At 33.5% G+C, this 19,594-nt stretch overlaps 1 protein-coding gene across 3 annotated transcripts in view; it reads right to left on the reverse strand.

The window, feature by feature from the left end:
- Positions 1–4,958: 4,958 nt before the first annotated feature.
- The window catches only part of LOC143078728 (uncharacterized), a 39,757-nt gene continuing 25,121 nt past the window's right edge, over positions 4,959–19,594 (reverse strand). For 2 of the 3 annotated variants that reach the window (XM_076253674.1, XM_076253672.1), the window contains exons 4-12: positions 19,383–19,481; positions 18,346–18,447; positions 17,786–17,982; positions 16,246–16,495; positions 15,574–15,633; positions 7,962–8,201; positions 7,665–7,733; positions 7,002–7,111; positions 4,959–5,108 (exon numbers count right to left, since the gene is read on the reverse strand). In XM_076253674.1, the coding sequence (XP_076109789.1) occupies positions 5,097–5,108; positions 7,002–7,111; positions 7,665–7,733; positions 7,962–8,201; positions 15,574–15,633; positions 16,246–16,495; positions 17,786–17,982; positions 18,346–18,447; positions 19,383–19,481 (1,139 nt within the window). In that variant the 3' untranslated portion in view covers positions 4,959–5,096. The remainder of the gene's footprint in view (positions 5,109–7,001; positions 7,112–7,664; positions 7,734–7,961; positions 8,202–15,573; positions 15,634–16,245; positions 16,496–17,785; positions 17,983–18,345; positions 18,448–19,382; positions 19,482–19,594) is intronic. The other variant, XM_076253673.1, reaches the window with a different exon arrangement.

Raw genomic sequence — 19,594 nt, forward strand, 5'->3', positions numbered from 1 at the left:
GAAACAATCTGTCCCGCGCTGGGCATTTATAAATTTCTCATTAGTTTTAGTATAACGGATTCTGTTGTCTAGTTACCATTCCAATAAAACATGGATGACAAATAAATAAAATGTTCCAATGAATGTTTTTTTTTAATTGTTTTCTTGTTTGGAGGCGCCGCTTTCAAAAGGTGCATTCTAAAAAGTCTTATTAGGAAGCTGGCTTGTGATGTTTTGGATTTTTTGTCAGATTTTCGGAATCCTCTGTTTTTATCCATTTGAATGCCTTGAAAAAATTTGCCCGGTGACCCCCATTTTTCTTTTTGAAATTCTTTAGCATGTATAATGATAAGACATCTGTAAAAGTCTTATAAAATTTTAATTACTTTTTAACAGTTTTTGAGAACGTCAACTTATCAATGATAAAGCTATGAAAAGTCAGGAGAGAATATTTTCCCGCCAAAATTTCAAAGGCTAATATCTTGAAAACAAGCAAGGTGACCTATATATTTTTTTGCTCTTTGGATTCCTTTATTAATCCCCTATCTATATAAACCTGTGTCTTGAAAAGTTAATTACTTTGAAACTGAGAAGCGAACTCCCTTAAGCACGATAACAGAACTTCAACATGTACATGGTACTTTTCACGGGTCGAAATCAGTAGCCATGCAACAACTTATTACAAAGAACCCCCCCCCCCCTATTTTATTTTTATAAACTGAAAAAGAATATTTCCTTTCTCCATTTATACTATATACCTGACAACATTTTTTTTCCAATTACCTGTGTACATTATTCTATTTGGCAGTATTTTGTTCAAGGTTATGGTTGTGTTTTTTAAAAATTGTTAAAACTAACCCCATATTTTGATTTTGTATTTACATTATGTCATAGATCAAATTTATTCATTCAGTGTATGTTCACTTGTGTTAATAATATAATATATCTTTGATTGAATTAAGCCATTCAATTGATATTTTATAATTTTTATGTCTTTCAGTGGCGGATCCAGAGGGGGGGTTCCGGGGGTGCGCACCCCCCCTTTATTTTGGCCGATCAATGCATTTGAATCGGGACATATGTTTTGCACCCCCCCCCCCCCTTTGCCCTGGGCTAGCACCCCCCCTTTCGAAAATTCCTGCATCCGCCACTGTCTTTCTATGTTGTGGTGTTACACTATTGTTTCAAAAAAGGGTCAAACGTTAAACCCTGCAGCATTTGTCCTAAGTCAAGAATCTGATTTTCAGAAGATGACGTTTGTTGATGTGGTTCATAAGTATTTCTAGTTTCTCGTTTTTCTTATATAGATTAGACCTTTAGTTGTTCTGTTTGAATGGTTTTACACTAGTCATTTTTGGGGCCCTTTATAGCTTCCTGTTCAGTGTGATCCAAGGCTCCGTGTGCAAGACCGTAATTTGACTTATAATGGTTTACTTTTACAAATTGAGAATTGGATGGAGAGTTGTCTCATTGGCACTTATGCAACATCTTCTAATATCTGCTAGTATAATCACTATATTTTTTAGAGACTGATTTGTAGATTAAAAAAAAAAAAACAGTATCGCACTTCTTATAAATCAAAAGCGTGTTTGCCTCTATAGCCATGACCTCGCTGCTCGGTTTGAGATATATCTGTAGAACCTTTTTGAGTTCTGAATTAATCAGAATTATGCCACCGCATTCTAAGCAGACTTTGTTGTTCATGATGGTTAGAATTCTTTTTTCAATCACAAAGATGTTAATTATGAGTGGTAAATAGAACAACTAGAGGCTCCAATGAGCCTGTGTCGCTCACCTGACATCTATACTATTAAACGAGAAGACCTCATTTTGTGTGTCGCTTCTCTTCCTTCCACAATAAATCAATCATCATGCTTCTGTGTCCTATAGGTAACATGCATAGTCGCATTTGTCATCCATTCTTATGATTATTCAGATTGAGTTATTTTGGGAGAAAAACGACAAAAAAGGAGTCCGGATATGATTCCGTCATCAGACTAAATTTTAGTCATGGATAAGACTTCCGGTTTGAAACATGCACAAATACAACCAATCGTATGATAGATAACAAAAATGAAAAATAAATAAGCCAATCAGAGCGTTCTCAATATCATGGTGTTTAGATCGCAAGAACCACAACTATTATACCTCCTTATAGAGGACAATTATTTTTCGCGTTTGTAAACTACGATTATACTACTTATATATATAGAGACTCTCTGTCTTCTGTCTACTGTTTTCTTTGAAATGTTAACGTTTACTATCTAAGGGGTCATACCAGTTGCATATATGTTAAAATAAGTAAAACATGTGACACAAGTACAACCAATCGTATGATAGATAACAAAAATAAAAAAATAAATAAGCCATTCATATCATGGTGTTTAGATCGCAAGAATCATAACTATTATACCTTCTTAGAGAGGACAATTATTTTTCGCGTTTCATATCATGGTGTTTAGATCGCAGGAACCACAACTATTATACCTCCTTAGAGAGGACAATTATTTTTCGCGTTTATCAACATGTAAACTACGACTGTACTACTTTAATATATAGAGACTCTCTGTATTCTGTCAGGGACTTTCTATGTTAGTATAGAAAGTCCCTGATTCTGTCTACTGTTTTCTTTGAAATGTTTACTATTTTAAAAGTGGTCATACCACTTGCATATATATTAATAAGTAAACATGCTCAACTTCATCTAAAACTACCTCGACCAAAAACTTTAACCTGAAACGGGACAGAAGGACAGACGACGGACGACCATAAGTGGGGCATAAAACATTATGGTTGAAAGGAAAAATAGTGATTTAGCAAAAACGAAAGTAAGGTAGAGATTAGAGGGAGGCAGGACCTTTTTCGGGGCGTCGGGATTGGGTGTTTTTAAGCTCGGGATTTTGGGATTGATCCTTACGGAATCCGGGAATATATTTTTCGATTTCGGGATTTCGGGATATGAATTTCTTTAAATTCTGCATCTCAGGATTTAATAATTATAAGCCCGGGATTTCGGGATCAGGACCCCTCCGACCACCCCTCAAATTGGCCTAAGTCGGTCTTAGTCATTTATACATGATTCATATCCTACCATTGGTATGTTAATAAGGCTCTCAAAAGAAAAGGCACTGATGGATTGTCCTTGAAGCATATTTTATTAGACTAATAATGGTCTATATATAAGCAGTTACATTTATTTCATGTTTGAAACGGTGCAAATTTTTAATTTGATTTGACTTTTACCAAAAGAAGCATTGTAGCAAAGGAGAAGAATAATTGTGGTCTAAGGCCAGAAACACGAAAATAATTGAATTTAACAGAAAGGAAACAAATATCGGACTTTGGAAAAAGGGAGAGGGCTTTTGATACCTTTTATGAAATTCTCCAGTCCATACATAATATCTTTTACAAAAAAATCATCCTAGAACAGTAGTATATGCCCGCGATTTCGCGGGTGTGTTCTAGTTTGTATTTACAATTGATGCATGACATAATGCAATCGTTATACTTTTGCTTTAGTTTCAGACTTATCAAAAATCCAGTTTCCCCTTATCTATTTTTAGCCATGTCTGCCATGTCTGCCATGTTGGTTGGCAGACAGGGTCATCGGACACTTTTAAACTAGATACCCTTATGCTTAGTGTGGCCAAGTTTGGTTAAACTGTCTCAGTTGTTTCAGGAGAACGCCTTTGTAAAAGATCACCAAAAAACAACGAAAAATTGTTAAATTCGACTTTAAAGGGCAATTTGGTCATATTGTCTATTTTGTGGATCTTACTTTGCTGAACATAATTGATGTTGATAGTTTATCTCTATTTATAATAATATTCATGATGATAACCAAAAACTGCAAAATGTCCATTAAATTACTAATTCAGGGGCAGCAACCTAACAACAGACCTTATGAACATTTTTATCCAGTGTCAAATTTGCTCTGAATGAACACTGCATTTTCACCTATGTTCTATTTTTAGCCATGTCGACCATGTTGGTTGGCTGGCTGGGTTAATAAACACATTTTTTTTAAACTAGATACCCATTATTGTGGACAAGTTTGTTAAATTCGTCTCTGTAGTTTCACAGGAGAAGATTTTTGTAAGATTACCAAAATTTGTTAAAAACTTACTATAAAGGACAATAACTCATAAAGTGGTCACTTGTGCATTTTGGTCATGATGACTTAAAATTTTGGTGAACATTATTGTTGTTTACTGTTTATCTCTATCTCTAATCATATTCAAGATAATGACCAAAACGGAAAAATTTCCTTAACATTACCAATTCAGGGGCAGCAACCCAACAACTGACTGTCTGATTCATCTGAAAAATTCTGGGCAGATATATTTTGACCTGTTCAACAAATATACCCCAAGTCAGATTTGCTCTAAATGCTTTGGTTTCAGAGATATAAGCCAAAATCTACATTTTACCTCTATGGTATATTTTTAGCCATGGTGGCCATCTTGGTTGGTTGGTTGGGTCATCGGACACATTTTTCAAACTAGATACCCCAATAACAATCGTGGTAAAGTTACATTTGGCCCAATAGTTTTTAGATGAGAAGATTTTTGTAAAAGTTAACGACGACGGACGACGGCGACTCCAAGTGCTGGAAAAACTCACTTGATCTTTTGGACAATGTGAGCTAAAAAAAGTTGGGACAGGAAAGTTTGTTTATATCAATCGTTGTTAATGCTGTCTTGTCAACGTATATTCACGTATCCTTTTATTCATATTGAAAAAAAAAACAGTTTATAAATGTGAAATCTGTTAGGTTAACATTTTTGGTTTCCAATATCTTATTTTGATAACTTTGTATTGATAGAAATTTTGTTTTTTAATCCGCACATGGTTCATAAAATCTGGTACTTTTGATTTATTTCTGTGATATATATACCGTCTTTTTCAGTAAGTATAAAACTGAATAAAGCATTGTGTGTCGGTTATGGACGAAGCTGGATATAATATATATATATAAATAGTACTGAACAACTGTATTCAAAGAATAGAAAAGTTTTCATTGTTAAGTTTTGACAACATTGTCAGTAAAAAGAACGAATGGTTTAGCATGAATTGTTTTTGTTCGAATAAAATGTCTGGCATCATGATGCTGTCAATCAGAAGGGTTCCTGCAAATATAACAAGAACATCATTATCATCACTATAGTATGTCAAAGATATGCATGTTACTAACTTCACGGAACTTTCGTGTTTTATTAGATTTATATTCTAAAGATTCCAGTATTTTTCATGTTTATTTTCGTTTTTTAACGTTTGATGATTTAGACGGTTTACTTTATTCTTTATCATGATTACCCATTTTTCTATTCTATATATTTTAGCACCCCTGAAATTGTTGCTCATTATTTAGTATGCCCCCCCCCCCTTTCAGGGTACGATGTACCAATTTACAAAAGTGAATAATTTAATTTTGGATGTAACGCGTCTTCTGATTGGCTGACGTTATTTTGTTACCAGCCCATAAACAAAATTTAGTCATGTGACCGTGACGTCATCAACGTTTTTTCATGTTTTTCTACGGTTTAAAATGGATTTAGAATTAAATTATAAGAAATGACTGTAATATTTTTTCTGTCTATTCGAAATAACATAAAAAATGTGGTGCACACTGTTAAATAACCCGCTACGCGCGTTATTAAGTGTGCACCAAATTTTTTATGTTATTTCTTCATAGACAGAAAAAATATGACAGTCATTCCTTAAATAATACATAAAACGACGACGACGTGATTGAATGGTGTGTTAGATTCAGCGTCTAGTGTAGGGAGAGTTCCATTCTCTACTCACGTTGAAGTCCGTTTGTGGCCTGTTGAAAGGAAAATGTTGTGTCTCTACCTAAATTTCCCTCATTTGCAATAGTAATTTATAATGTCTCGCCCTTCCTCTGAGCTGACCTACCTTGCAGATACTGGTTTTGTTCTGAATATGCATGAAATATTTGACATTGGATGTGTTAGCGAGCAATCTAGGATTTTCTAAATAAGAACCCAGATTTGCACATTGACTGTTTTTTCTTAATGTATGGGGGGACTGAAAAATCATAAATAAACCACAAATAAAACTAGATGTGTCAAAACGACACGAATGACCCCGTCTCAAAAAGTTGAAAAATTCGCAATTTCAACAACAAATGTGGACACAAACATGATGGTAGTCTCACATATAAAAAATCAGCTCAAAATCTGAAGGTGTGTAGAAAAAAAGTGCGTATAACTGATTTTCAACAATTTTCAAAGTCGTAAACCTTTAATTTCGGCAAAAATTAGCGGAGCAGATCTAAACATTAATTTGATCTGTACCTCATCATGATTAACTCGCATACCAAAAATCAGCCCAATATCTGAAGGCGTTTAGAAAAAAGTCCGTATAACTGTGATTTTCATCAATTTATCAAAGTCCAAAGCCCGTAATTTCTGCAAAAACTATTAGTGGAGCGGAACGAAACTTAAACTTGATCTGTAACTCATCATGGTTAACTCACATACCAAAAATCAGGCCAATATCTAAGCTGTTTAGAAAAAAAGTCTGTAAAATGGTTTGTTTGCGGAATGACAGAATGACAAAATGACGGAATGACGGAATGACGGACAAGGGTAAAACTATATGGCACCGACAACTTTGTTGCGGGGCAATAATAATGGCAAAATTGGGTTCCAGGACCACCCCTGACTACATACATTTTTGGAAAATATTATAATTTAGGAAAATGAAATGACACTTAATAAGGAATAATATTGAATTGGAATCAAATATATACATGTATAATGTGTATACTGTTGACATACCATTCACTGTCATCTTGAATCGACGACACACCACTATTCTATGCTAGCATATTTTCATCGATACGACTTTTATTATGATGTACACTCATTTTCTAGGTCTCTGATCCTAAACAATTTTTTGATTGGTATGCACACTGAAAATCCTCATTCAGAGTTTTTTTATTCGAGCTATTTGATAAATTTTATTTTTCTTTCTTGATTGTATTTTATACTTACAACTTCCGTTGGTTTCGGTTTATTAATAACATGCTTAATAATACAACCAACAACAAACAACAGAACCGACCCACCAACACCAAGTCCAGCTCCGACTAAAATTGTTGGCACTAGAAAACGTAACATTTTATAACCATGAAAATATACGTATATGTAGATAGGCTGAAACACTCTCTCACACACACAACAAAACAAACAAAAAACTCTAGTTTTATATTCTCTGCGAGAAATTGTTTATCATACGGTAAAGATTTCTACTGTCCCTCTTGTATCTTCGGTCCCTCTTTTCGAGTTTCAAGTTTTATTCGATTATCACAAGCACAAAACGATTATTTTTATTTTCTGTTAGTTGTTTTTCCATTCCATCATTAATAATACTTTTATACGTATCATGCGTATAGGTAAAAAAAAAATTATCACAAAATGCAATCTCTGGTGATATGAGATTTAACTTGTAAGTCGAATGATCCGAATTAAGTATTCACAAGTATATTTATGCCTGTCACATGTTTATGTGCTTGTCAAAGTTAGGAACCTCGACAGTAACCGTCTTTGATAAAGTCTTAGCTTTTATGTTTTGGTTTTCTGTTGTTTTTTTTAAAGATATTCTGTTAGTTTCTATAAATAGTATTTTTTATAATCTATATTTTTATGTAAACTTACAGTCAACATTCGTGAAACTAAAACTAACTGTCTTCTTAGAACTATCAGTATGTTGCTTAGACTGAGAACCTGGAACATTGAAACAATAAGTAGGAGTCATCTTCAAAGTGTAATAGCATTACCAATATAGTTAAATGAACCGATTAAGACTAACCAAGTATGAAACTGAAATAATAATAATAAAAAAACACATTGAAACAAGAACCTCATATTCAAAATTACAATCCAATTTTCTAATTTCTTACATAAAATTAAAAAAAAAACACACTCTTATAATCCATACATTTCTTGGCTTACTTGTTATATTGTTAGTCATTAGTGCTGTTGTTTTTGTACCACTGGACGGACTTTTTTGTACCATTGAACCCAAGCATGGATTAACCCCACAGGCATGTGTTTCCCGAGCAACACCTTGACAGTTTTTACCACCGTTAGACGGAAATGGATTTGAACACGTTCTGTTTCTAAATTGTGTCCCTCCACCGCAAGATTTAGAACATGTACTCCAAGATCCATATGTATTCCAGCCGCCATCAACTGAAAAATAATCCTAATTTTTATTACATAAAGTTAGTACGTTTTTGACAACTTCTATCAACCTATACATCTTAATCACTGTAGTCCATAATCACCCCTGGTGACTCTCAGAAAAACATTAGACTATTTTGAAAGGTTTCAGAATTTCTAAGAAGCTACATATATAAGAAGGGCATAGTGCATAAGAAGTGGATACTATAAAATTCTAACATCTTTCAATGTACATACAATCAAAAGTGTTTTTTTGTTAAAAGACTTCTCCGACCTTAACACCTTTAATTCTCATTCCGAGTGAACCTGGACTAATATCAAGAGAGTTGATCAAATGTCACTTTTAAAAGTTACAAATAAGAAAAGGGCAAATCATACTTTGTAAAATTACTTTCGATTTTGACAAGGTTCTCTGACACTTAAATCATCAAATTACCAGTATTTGATTTTGTTATTTATAACATATTTGTCATGTTTGTTTGACGCGTTTTTCTACGTGAGAGTCGGAATTCTTGTGGTTACAATTTTAAAAAAAAAGAAGATGTGGTCATGATTGCCAATGAGACAACCGTCTCCACAAGAGACCTCAATGACATAGAACATAACAACTATAGGTCATCGTACGGCCTTCAGTAATGAGCAAAGCACATACAGCCTAGTCAGATATAAAAGGCCTCGAAATGACAAATATAAAACAATTCAAACGCGAAAACTAACGGCCTAAATTTATGTACAAAAAATGAATGAAAAAAATATATGTAACACATCAACAAAATACAACCACTGAATAACAGGCTCCTGACTTGGGACAGGCACATACATACAGAATGTGGTGAGGTTGAACATGTTAGCGGGATCCCAATCCTCCCCTAACCTCGGACAGCGGTGTAACAGTACAACATATAAGTACGAACTATAAAAATCAGTTGAGAAATGCTCAACTCATCAGATGGATACACATAGAAATATATGGAACGCCGTAACTGCCTTATGGTACTTCATTTTTTATCATGATGAGGTTTTTCTATATTATGATGAGCTTTTTCTCTATTATGACGAGCTTTTTCTTTATGTTGAGAAATAATAGAGAAAAACCTCATCATAATAAAGAAAATTCTCATCATAATAGAGAAAAACCTCATCATAATAGAGAAAAACCTCATCATAATAAAGAAAAAGCTCATCATAATAGAGAAAAAGCTTATCATAATAGAGAAAAACCTCATCATAATAAAGAAAAAGCTCATCATAATAAAGAAAAAGCCCATCATGATAGAGAAAAACCTCCTCATTATAGAGAAAAACCTCATCATAATAAAGAAAAAGCTCATCATAATAGAGAAAAAGCTCAACCCTTGACATATCGTATCAATGGACAGTTATTAAAATAGCATATGCAAGTGTTATATAGGACGGTAGCCACATAGAAATGGAAAATTAACAATCGGAAAATTGATGTTTTGTTTTTGTAAGTTAAGTGAGGGGGGGGGCAAGGGGGGTCCCAATAACAACAAAACAGCAAATTGATTCGGCTCATAACAGATAACAAGGAATTAAAATGGACAAAAACAGATAACAGTAAATGAAATATTAAAATAATTCGGTCTTTGACAAATCAGTATTTATTATTACAGATATAATCCTTTTTAATGCATTCCATTTTCTATGACTATGTTTTTAGTATTAATTTATGTATCTAGACTGTGTTTAAATTACTACTCAATATATTATAATATTTTTTATACGCTCGTTTACAGAACGTATTATGGTATACTGTTGTCCGTCTGTTGTCAACATGTCGGACATTAACTCAAAAACTCTTTAACCAATTTGCATTAAACTTTGGGAAATTGTTTATATCTATTGACGTGAGTTCCCTTTTTGTTTTTATTTTAGATTTTAAGTTTCTGGGTAATGGGTTTTTATTCAATAAAATTGGTGTTTTTTTTTTTTCATTTTTCTGATAATATCTCAAAAATGCTTTCACAAAGCAAGGAATTTTGGTGAATTGTTTATATCTATTAACATGAGGTCACTTTCAATTTTTATAAATTTTAGATTTTACGTTTCCGAGTTAACGGGTTTTATTAATTAAAAAGGGGGGATTTTCCAGTTTTCAGACATTAACACAAAAATGTTTTCAGCAGTTCTCATGAAACTTTTCTGAAATGTTTATATCTATTGTTGTAAACTCCCTTTCGATTTTTATTAATTTTAGATTTTATGTTATTGAGTAAAGGGATATTATTTATTAGAAAAAGTTGGTATTTTCTATAGTTTTCAAAAATAACTGAAAAATGCTTTCAGCAGTTCTCATGAAACGTTGGTGTATTGTTAATATATATTGACTGAAGCTCCCTTTGTTACTAATAAAAAAAATGACCTAAAAGAGTTTGAATATTCTGACTTTTTCTAAATGACCATTTAATGAGCTGTGTGAATTTTTATTAATAAGACTATGAGGCAAAGTGGTATATAGGGTAGCAAAATCAAAAGCATGCAATTTATCAAGTACTTCGAACGAATTTTGACACTCCAAAAGCAATTTATTCCACTACTTTCAAAGGCCTTATTTGAATTTTTTTTTTATCAGCTGAGGTTTTTGATTGTACCAAGTAGAATACATAGTTTAGAAGGGAAACAATGGCTTGAAACAAAAGAAATCTTTGTTTGTAATGAGTCATGTGCAGCTTTGGACCCAAGTACATGTGCAGCTTCGGACCCAAGTACATGGTTGGAACTTTCATTGTACAATGCATTTGGTTCTGCTTTGAAAAGAATCACAGAGCTGAGTCTATGTACCATATTATATAAAAGGTACACTGGTTGTTAGGACCTAGGCCTTAATTGAGATCCTTGTCAGATATTCCTGGCCATATGTTTTCCTTTTTGTCATATTAAGAATTGTTTTAATTTAATATGTTCGTACGGGAAACAAGGAACATTATTCTCATACAAAAAAATAAGATAATTCTAAATACACATTCATAAAAAAAATGGAATTTATTACAAAGGATAATCATAAGATATACTTGAATTGTCCTGGACCTCACTTCTGTGATGGGTAAATGTTAATGGAATCCTTCTCTGAATACGGGATAAACATATTAGTAGTGGTAGACCCCAATGTCCAATGATCTTCAATTTATACCGAATATTGACTGTAAAAAAACAATTCTAACATTCCAATTTTCAATAACAGTTAACAGCAAATACATTATCACAATAACAGATAACAAAAAAACTAATAGCCCAATAACAGCTAACAAAGAATAAGACAATAACAGCTAACAGCAAATATATTTTCAAAATAACAGATAACAAAGAATTAAATTGCCCCATAACAGCATAACAGTTAAACCCCTTGCCCCCCTCTTAAGTTATGTTATCAATCGACAAGATTTCTAGAATGAAGAAACGATGCGAACCTGATACACTCGCATATATGATATGCTTTATTTTTAGCGCAATTCGTATCATTAACGATACTCCAGGGTTGGGTTTTCTATCAGGACTTCAATGAAGAATATCACTGCTTACGAGGCAGTTATTGTACAAATGTTGAATGGTTCGTTATAATTAATTTGAAGTCATCTATTGGACTTTTTTTTTTACTAACATCAAACAATTTCAGTCTTAGTTTGTGAGACTTAATTTCTACAGAAGTATCTAAATTGTTGATTTTTTTTGTTTACATTTTACATGTTTGGTTCCAAGAGGACAGGAGGACATTTGAAAACAAGAAATACTTAGAGGTCGATTTGGTTATAATTTCAAGTTTTTATGAACATTATATTTTTAGCTCACCTGGCCCAAAGGGCCAAGTGAGCTTTTTTCATCACTTGGCGTCCGTCGTCCGTCGTCGTTGTCGTCGTCGTCCGTCGTTAGCTTTTACAAAAATCTTCTCCTCTGAAACTACTGGGCCAAATTTTACCAAACTTGGCCACAATCATCATTGGGGTATCTAGTTAAAAAAATGTGTCCGGTGACCCGGTCAACCAACCAAGATTACCACCACGGCTAAAAATATAATATAGGGGTAAAATGCGGTTTTTGGCTTTTTACTCAAAAACCAAAGCATTTAGAGCAAATCTGACAGGGGTTTAATCGTTCATCAGGTCAAGATCTATCTGCCCTGAAATTTTCAGATGAATCGGACAACCCGTTGTTGGGTTGCTGCCCCTGAATTGGTAATTTTATGGAAATTTTACTGTTTTTGGTTATTATCTTGAATATTATTATAGATAGAGATAAACTGTAAACAGCAATAATGTGCAGCTAAGTAAGATTTACAAATAAGTAAACATGACCGAAATGGTCAGTTGACCCCTTTAGGAGTTATTGCCCTTTATAGTAAATTTTGAACCATTTTTCGTAAATCTTAGTAATCTTTTACAAAAATTTTCTCCTCTGAAACTAGTGGGCCAAATTAATCCAAACTTGTCCACAATCATCATTGGGGTATCTAGTTTAAACTAGAGGCTCTCAAGAGCCTGTGTCGCTCACCTTGGTTTATGTGCATATTATACAATGGACACAGATAAATTCATGACAAAATTGTGTTTTGGTGATCATATGTTTGTAGATCTTACTTTACTGGACATTCTTCTTGCTACAATTATCTCTATCTATAATGAACTTGACAGTGGAAAATATTTTTAAAAATTTACAAAAATTTACAAAAATTTATGAAAATTGTTAAAAAAATGACTATAAAGGGCAATAACTCCTTAAGGGGTAAACTAAAAATTTTGGTCATGTTGACTTATTTGTAGATCTTACTTTGCTGAACATTATTGCTGTTTACAGTTTATCTCTATCTATTATAATATTCAAGATAATAACCAAAAACTGCAAAATTTCCTTATAATTACTAATTCTGGGGCAGCAACTCAACAACGGGTTGTCCGATTTGTCTGAAAATTTCAGGGCAGATAGAACTTCACCTGATTATTAATTTATCCCCTGTCAGATTTGCTCTAAATGCTTTGGTTTCAGAGATATAAGCCAAAATCTACATTTCGCTCCTATGTACTATTTTTAGCCATGGCGGCCATCTTGGTTGGTTGGCAGGGTCACGCCACACACTTTTAAAAGTAGATACCAAAATGATGATTGTGGCCAAGTTTAGTTAAATTTGGCCCAGTAGTTTCAGAGGAGAAGATTTTTTAAAAGAATACTAAAATTTTAGACAAAATGGTTAAAAATTGACAATAAAGGGCAATAACTTCTTAATGGGTCGACTGACAATTTTGGTCATGTTGACTTATTTGTAGATCTTACTTTGCTGAACATTATTGCTGGTTACAGTTTATCTCTATCTATAATAATATTCAAGATAATAAGCAAAAACTGCAAAATTTCCTTAAAATTACTAATTCAGGGGCAGCAACTCAACAAGGGGTTGTCCGATTTGTCTGAAAATTTCAGGGCAGATAGAATTTGACCTGATAAACAATCTATCCCCTGTCAGATTTGCTCTAAATGCTTTGGTTTTAGAGTTATAAGCCAAAATCTACATTTTCCCCCTATGGGACCAAACTTGACCACAATCATGATTGGGGTATCTAGTTTTAAAAATGTGTCCGGTGACCCGGCCATCAAATCAAGATGGCCGCCACGGCTAAAAATAGAACATAGGGGTAAAATGCAGTTTTTGGCTTATAACTCAAAAACCAAAGCATTTAGAGCAAATCTGACAGTGGAAAACAATGGTTTATCAGGTGAAGATCTATCTGCCCTGAAATTTTCAAATGAATCGGACAACCCGTTGTTGGGTTGCTTCTCCTGAATCGGTAATTTTAAGGAAATTTTGTTGTTTTTGGTTATTATCTTGAATATTATTATAGATAGAGAAAAACTGTAAACAGCAATAATGTTCAGCAAAGTAAGATTTACAAATAAGTCAATGTGACCGAAATGGTCAGTTGACCCCTTTAGGAGTTATTGCCCTTTATAGTCAATTTTTGACCATTTTTTGTAAATCTTAGTTATCTTTTACAAAAATCTTCTCCTCTGAAACTACTGGGCCAAATTAATCCAAACTTGGCCACAATCATCTTTGGGGTATTCAGTTGAAAAAATGTGTCCGGTGACCCGGCCATCAAATCAAGATGGCCGCCACGGCTAAAAATAGAACATAGGGGTAAAATGCAGTTTTTGTCTTATAACTCAAAAACCAAAGCATTTAGAGCAAATCTGACATGGGATAAAATTGTTTATCAGGTCAAAATCTATCTGCTCTGAAATTTTCAGATGAATAGGACAACCCATTTGCTGTTTTTGGTTATTATCTTGAATATTATTATAGATAGAGATAAACTGTAAACAGCAATAATGTTCAGCAAAGTAACATTTACAAATAAGTCAACATGACCAAAATGGTCAATTGACCCCCTTAGAAGTTATTGTCCTTGATAGTCAATTTTTAACAATTTTCATAAAATTTGTAAATTTTTATTAACATTTTCCACTGAAACTACTGGGCCAAGTTCATTATAGATAGAGATAATTGTAAGCAGCAAGACTGTTTAGTAAATTAAGATGTACGAACACATCACCATCACCAAAACACAATTTTGTCATGTGTAAAATTGTTTATTAGGTCAAGATCTGTCTGGCCTTAAATTTTCAGATGAATCGGACAACCCGTTGTTGGGTTGCTGCCCCTAAATTGGTAATTTTAAGGAAATTTTGCTGTTTTCGGTTATTATCTTGAATACTATTATAGATAGAGATAACCTGTAAACAGCAATAATGCTCAGCAAAGTAATGGTCAATTGACCCCCTAAAGAGTTAATGTCCTTTATAGTCAATTTTTAACAATTTTCATTGGGCCAAGTTCATTATAGATAGAGATAATTGTAAGCAGCAAGAATGTTCAGTAAAGTAAGATGTACAAACACATCACCATCACCAAAACACAATTTTGTCATGAATCCATCTGTTTCTTTTGTTTAATATTCACATATACCAAGGTGAGCGACACAGGCTCTTTAGAGCCTCTAGTTTTTAAATAAAAAAGATGGATTTCCTTTTACCAGACACATATATATGACAACTAGTATGTGTCTCTGACTATATGTCTGTGTTTTAACTATTCAGTAGTTTATGAGAACATTTAGTTTTTCTTTACGTTTAATGATAACTCTTCGTAGACTAGTATTTTCCTCCGTATACTTGCCCTATTACTTCTGATTTTTCATTTTTGCACAATGTCCTTTTAATTCACGTCTAAAACAAAGATCGATAGCTATACTTTATACACACAAGCATAATTATAAGTGTTGATACAATTACACACAAGCATTTTGTGTAAATAAAATGAACAAAAGAGAAAATGATCTTTTGATCTACTAGTTACGAGCACTTTGGTTGGTACCTTTGGGTTGTACAGTTGTGACGACAGGAACATATTTGGTGCTCTTTGGTACAGGTGGACCTACAAGTGGTAAAAATAAACAAGTATGCATAATTATATAGATAGACAAGTTTTCTACAAGGGTGAGATTTAGCTAGCTATAAAAACAGGTTCAACCCATAAGAAAATGCCTGTACCAAGTCAGGAATATAACAGTTGTTATCCATTTGTTTGATGTGTTTTAGCTTTTGATTTTGCCATTTCATTATGGACTTTCCGTTTTGATTTTTCCTCGGAGTTCAGTATTTTTGTGAGTTTACTCTTGAGACTAAGCAGTTGACAGAACATCTTTGATGTGCTGCTTCTTTTACAATTTTGTATCGTTCTATGCACGTGATTTGGTCTCTGTTGGAGAGTTGTTTCTTTGGCAATCATTCTACATCTTTTATATCACGTGACTAGTATCTTATATTCACAAATGATACCAATGTTCTTTTTCTCTCTTAAAGAAACTAAATTCATTTAAACTCATTATCTAGTGTTTATTATGCTGAAAGGTTTATCTAAGAAATGCATTTCAATAACTGATTTAACATTCGTGAATACAACATTCATGCATTTGAAGCATATTACAAATCATCTGATGACAACTTGAAGCTTTACGCGACACAGTGTGTTACAAAATATACTTACAACTGGTATATCTTTCCCAGGTCTTAATTGAAAGTTCTACTTTATGTGATATATGCTGAGTATTTGGCTGACCCCACGATTTATCCACAAGCAACAGTGCTGCAGACGATGCATTAGGATACCAAAACCTTACGGTCTGGTCAGAATAAGAAATCACCATTCCACCAAGCGCGTCGTTCCCGTTAACATTCTGTACCGCGCCGGAACCATGGAATATAAAATTCTTGCTTGTACCATCAAGAGCTCTGATCTGTAAAGAGTGAAAAAATCAAAACAGAATTTCATGTTTTTTATTTATTGTATTATTATTAAAATAAAAATTTTGTCCCAAATAGGTGATAAAGTAACTATTATGTAAGCAACTTAAATTGTTGTGTGTTTTTTTTTTTTTCTAGTGAAGTAGGAGATATAAGGCTACTGGTGCAGTGTAAGGAAACTTGAGTGAAGTACCAATTAAGATGGCATATTGGTTCAATTTAGAATGAACAATAAAAAGCTGAGTTATATGCTGAGTAACAAATTGCCACAGTAACATTGATAATTTGGTGGTACATGAAGTAATTTTAGATTTTAGTATATGCCACAGTGCATGAACTTTTAAAGTAATAGACATTGATTAGTGTATATTTGATATAACATATGTGATTTATATGGAGTTCAAATGTATATAGTATGGTGATGGAACAGTTTCCTGCACGTTTACAAAAGTGATTTGACATTAAGTTATTTTAAAGTTTTATGTTTGAATTGAGCTCCTAGCTGGGATCGCAGCCTTAGCTCAATTTGGATAAGACCAACTGCCGTTGCGTTGTAAATTGGTGGTGGGTACGCCAGGCTGTGTTGACGTCCATTACACCAGTATCTAGAACAATATATTTAGGCGAAATAATACTGGTTTTATATGCACCGATCATATACACTGTATAATATTCCTGCACATGCACACAGTTGCTTACAGTAAATCAGTTGCTAATCCGTGCTACACTACAAAAGTAGTGGTACTCCAGATAGTGGAGGAAAGAATAGAGAAGAAGAATTGCTGAACGTGAGAAAGTTCCGACTTTTTTTTTACATCTCATGAGCAACTCAACGGGTACCACAAGAGCAGCTTTCCCCGTTTCTAAGCCTCATCCTTATATCGTTGATATGTCAAGTCAATGCACTATTATTGTCTATATACATATGTACACTTATATGCAGTTAACAGTTTATGGTTTGAGTGGGTAGTACTAGTGTTGCTAGTCTTGTGAGTACTCATAAAGGCATTTCTCAAGTTTTTCAAAAAACCTCTTGCGCTCTTTCCTTATAAATCGCCGGAATTTGATTTGTCATGAGTAACACAACGGCTCACATTACATGTTGGATAAAAACAGGCCTTCATGAATATTTGTTTTAGTTTTTTTTATAGTGTATTTTGTGACATTCTAATTTTTCAAAGTCTCTGCATTTTTCTTTTGGTTTGCATTTGTTGTATATATAACGGTAGATTGCTGTTACCTAGAGATAAATTCCACATGCATATGAAGACATTTTTACTCACTATGATATCTATCAGATTGTTTTCTCGGTCGATAGGCTGGGTTAGGCTCATGGTATATGATGTAGATGGTAAAGTTACTGATTGAATGAAGTTACTCTTAGAAGTGAGTTTTTTCCATGCATATATCTTTACAGTTCCGGACTTCTCAAGTTTTCCCTTATTTTTGCCCCATCCATCTGCAATGCTGAATAAACCACCTTAAAATAAATACAATGTTTACAGAGATACACAGTTTACAATATCTAGTTCGGGAATTTGCATTTACCACACAAAGATTCTCTCGTCAGACGTGGCTTATACTGAAATATTGAACTTTAACTGATCTCCATACAGAAAGAAAAATGGGAAGATCACAGAGAAATGATTTTTATTGCATTAATTATTTGTTTTGGATTATTTTAATGTTTTGGTCTGTTTACACTGAAAAACAAGGCATACCAAATACTATTTAAAATTGAGAAATTGTTAAATAATGCACCGAAAAAGAAAAAAAGCAATACTAAACAAAACAACACAAGCAGGACTATACCAAATATATATTAAAAACAACACATTCATACCTTGTCCTCCATTTGGCGCCCATAATCTAAATACATTATTATCGTAACTGTATATTACTCCTCCCCAGTCAGTACCCGTTGGATTGGTCTGCATAGACGAACCTATATATCAAATCAAATTTCACTCATAAGTATTTGAGTTTAACACGATGTTTATTCCTATATGATTTTTGATCGGAATTGGTAGTACATAATACACTCATCATAGATACCAGGACTAAATTTTGTATGTACGCCAGACGTGCGTTTCGTCTACAAAAGACTCATCAGTGACGCTCGAATCCAAAAAAGTTTTACTTAATTTTGTTATTTTTTATACTTTTGAGTAACATGATTCCATGGATTACATTCATTATAAAACTAAATATAATTTTTATTTTGCTTATAAAAAATATATATTTCAAATACAACTATATGTATACAAACAAGTTGAATCTACCGTCCACCGATACTGAATAGCATGTTTGTTATATTTTTGACAAGGAGAAAACAAAATTCCACATAAACGTCTTTTTTTATTTAAAAGTGCTGCAACGAGATGGTTTTCAGTTTTAACCTCGATCAGCCAATGTGTGTTCAAAAGTCTTAACCGAGACGGAGCATCAATGGCAGCACTCATTGCACATACCATTCGAGTGACATCCTTTTTATATACTAAAAAAGTCCTCCAATCGAGCAAACTTGTGTCCTTGCCCAACCTCTCATCTTCTCGTCAGTCGAGCAGTGATACATGAGTCGGCCGGGCTATCTTAAGATGTGGATCCAAACCACATATGATACACAATTCGCATGATGTGGTCAGCGCACTGGGTTTTATCTATAGGCAGTGCTGCCTTTCAAGTTTGATGCGAAGCCAGTCGCATGAGTGGTTCCGATGACGGTAGTCGGAGATCTGCTATGGATAAGACTAACATTCGTAAAGTTTAAAAGCCGAATTTTTACACTGCATGTCTGTTTTATCCAAACTCCCAAACAATGTGTGTGTGTTTTCTTTTATTAATTTGCCTTGATAACTATAACTATTTAGAATTATTTACCTACAGCTTCAGTAATAATACCAGACGGTAAGGTGACTTGTACTATTGCATAGTCTAGTTCTGTTCCTAATCCGTGGGATACTTCCTTGTAAGTGTTCGCTACAAAAACATTGATAGATTTAAAACTAAGCTTTGAAGTTTCAGTTATATAGTTTGTTCATGTTAGTTGCAGGTTGAAGTCTCCCGTAAAAAGCTTTATCATTTTTATTGCA

The sequence above is a fragment of the Mytilus galloprovincialis genome, chromosome 6 (assembly GCF_965363235.1).
Source record: "Mytilus galloprovincialis chromosome 6, xbMytGall1.hap1.1, whole genome shotgun sequence".
Taxonomy (NCBI): Eukaryota; Metazoa; Mollusca; class Bivalvia; order Mytilida; family Mytilidae; genus Mytilus; species Mytilus galloprovincialis.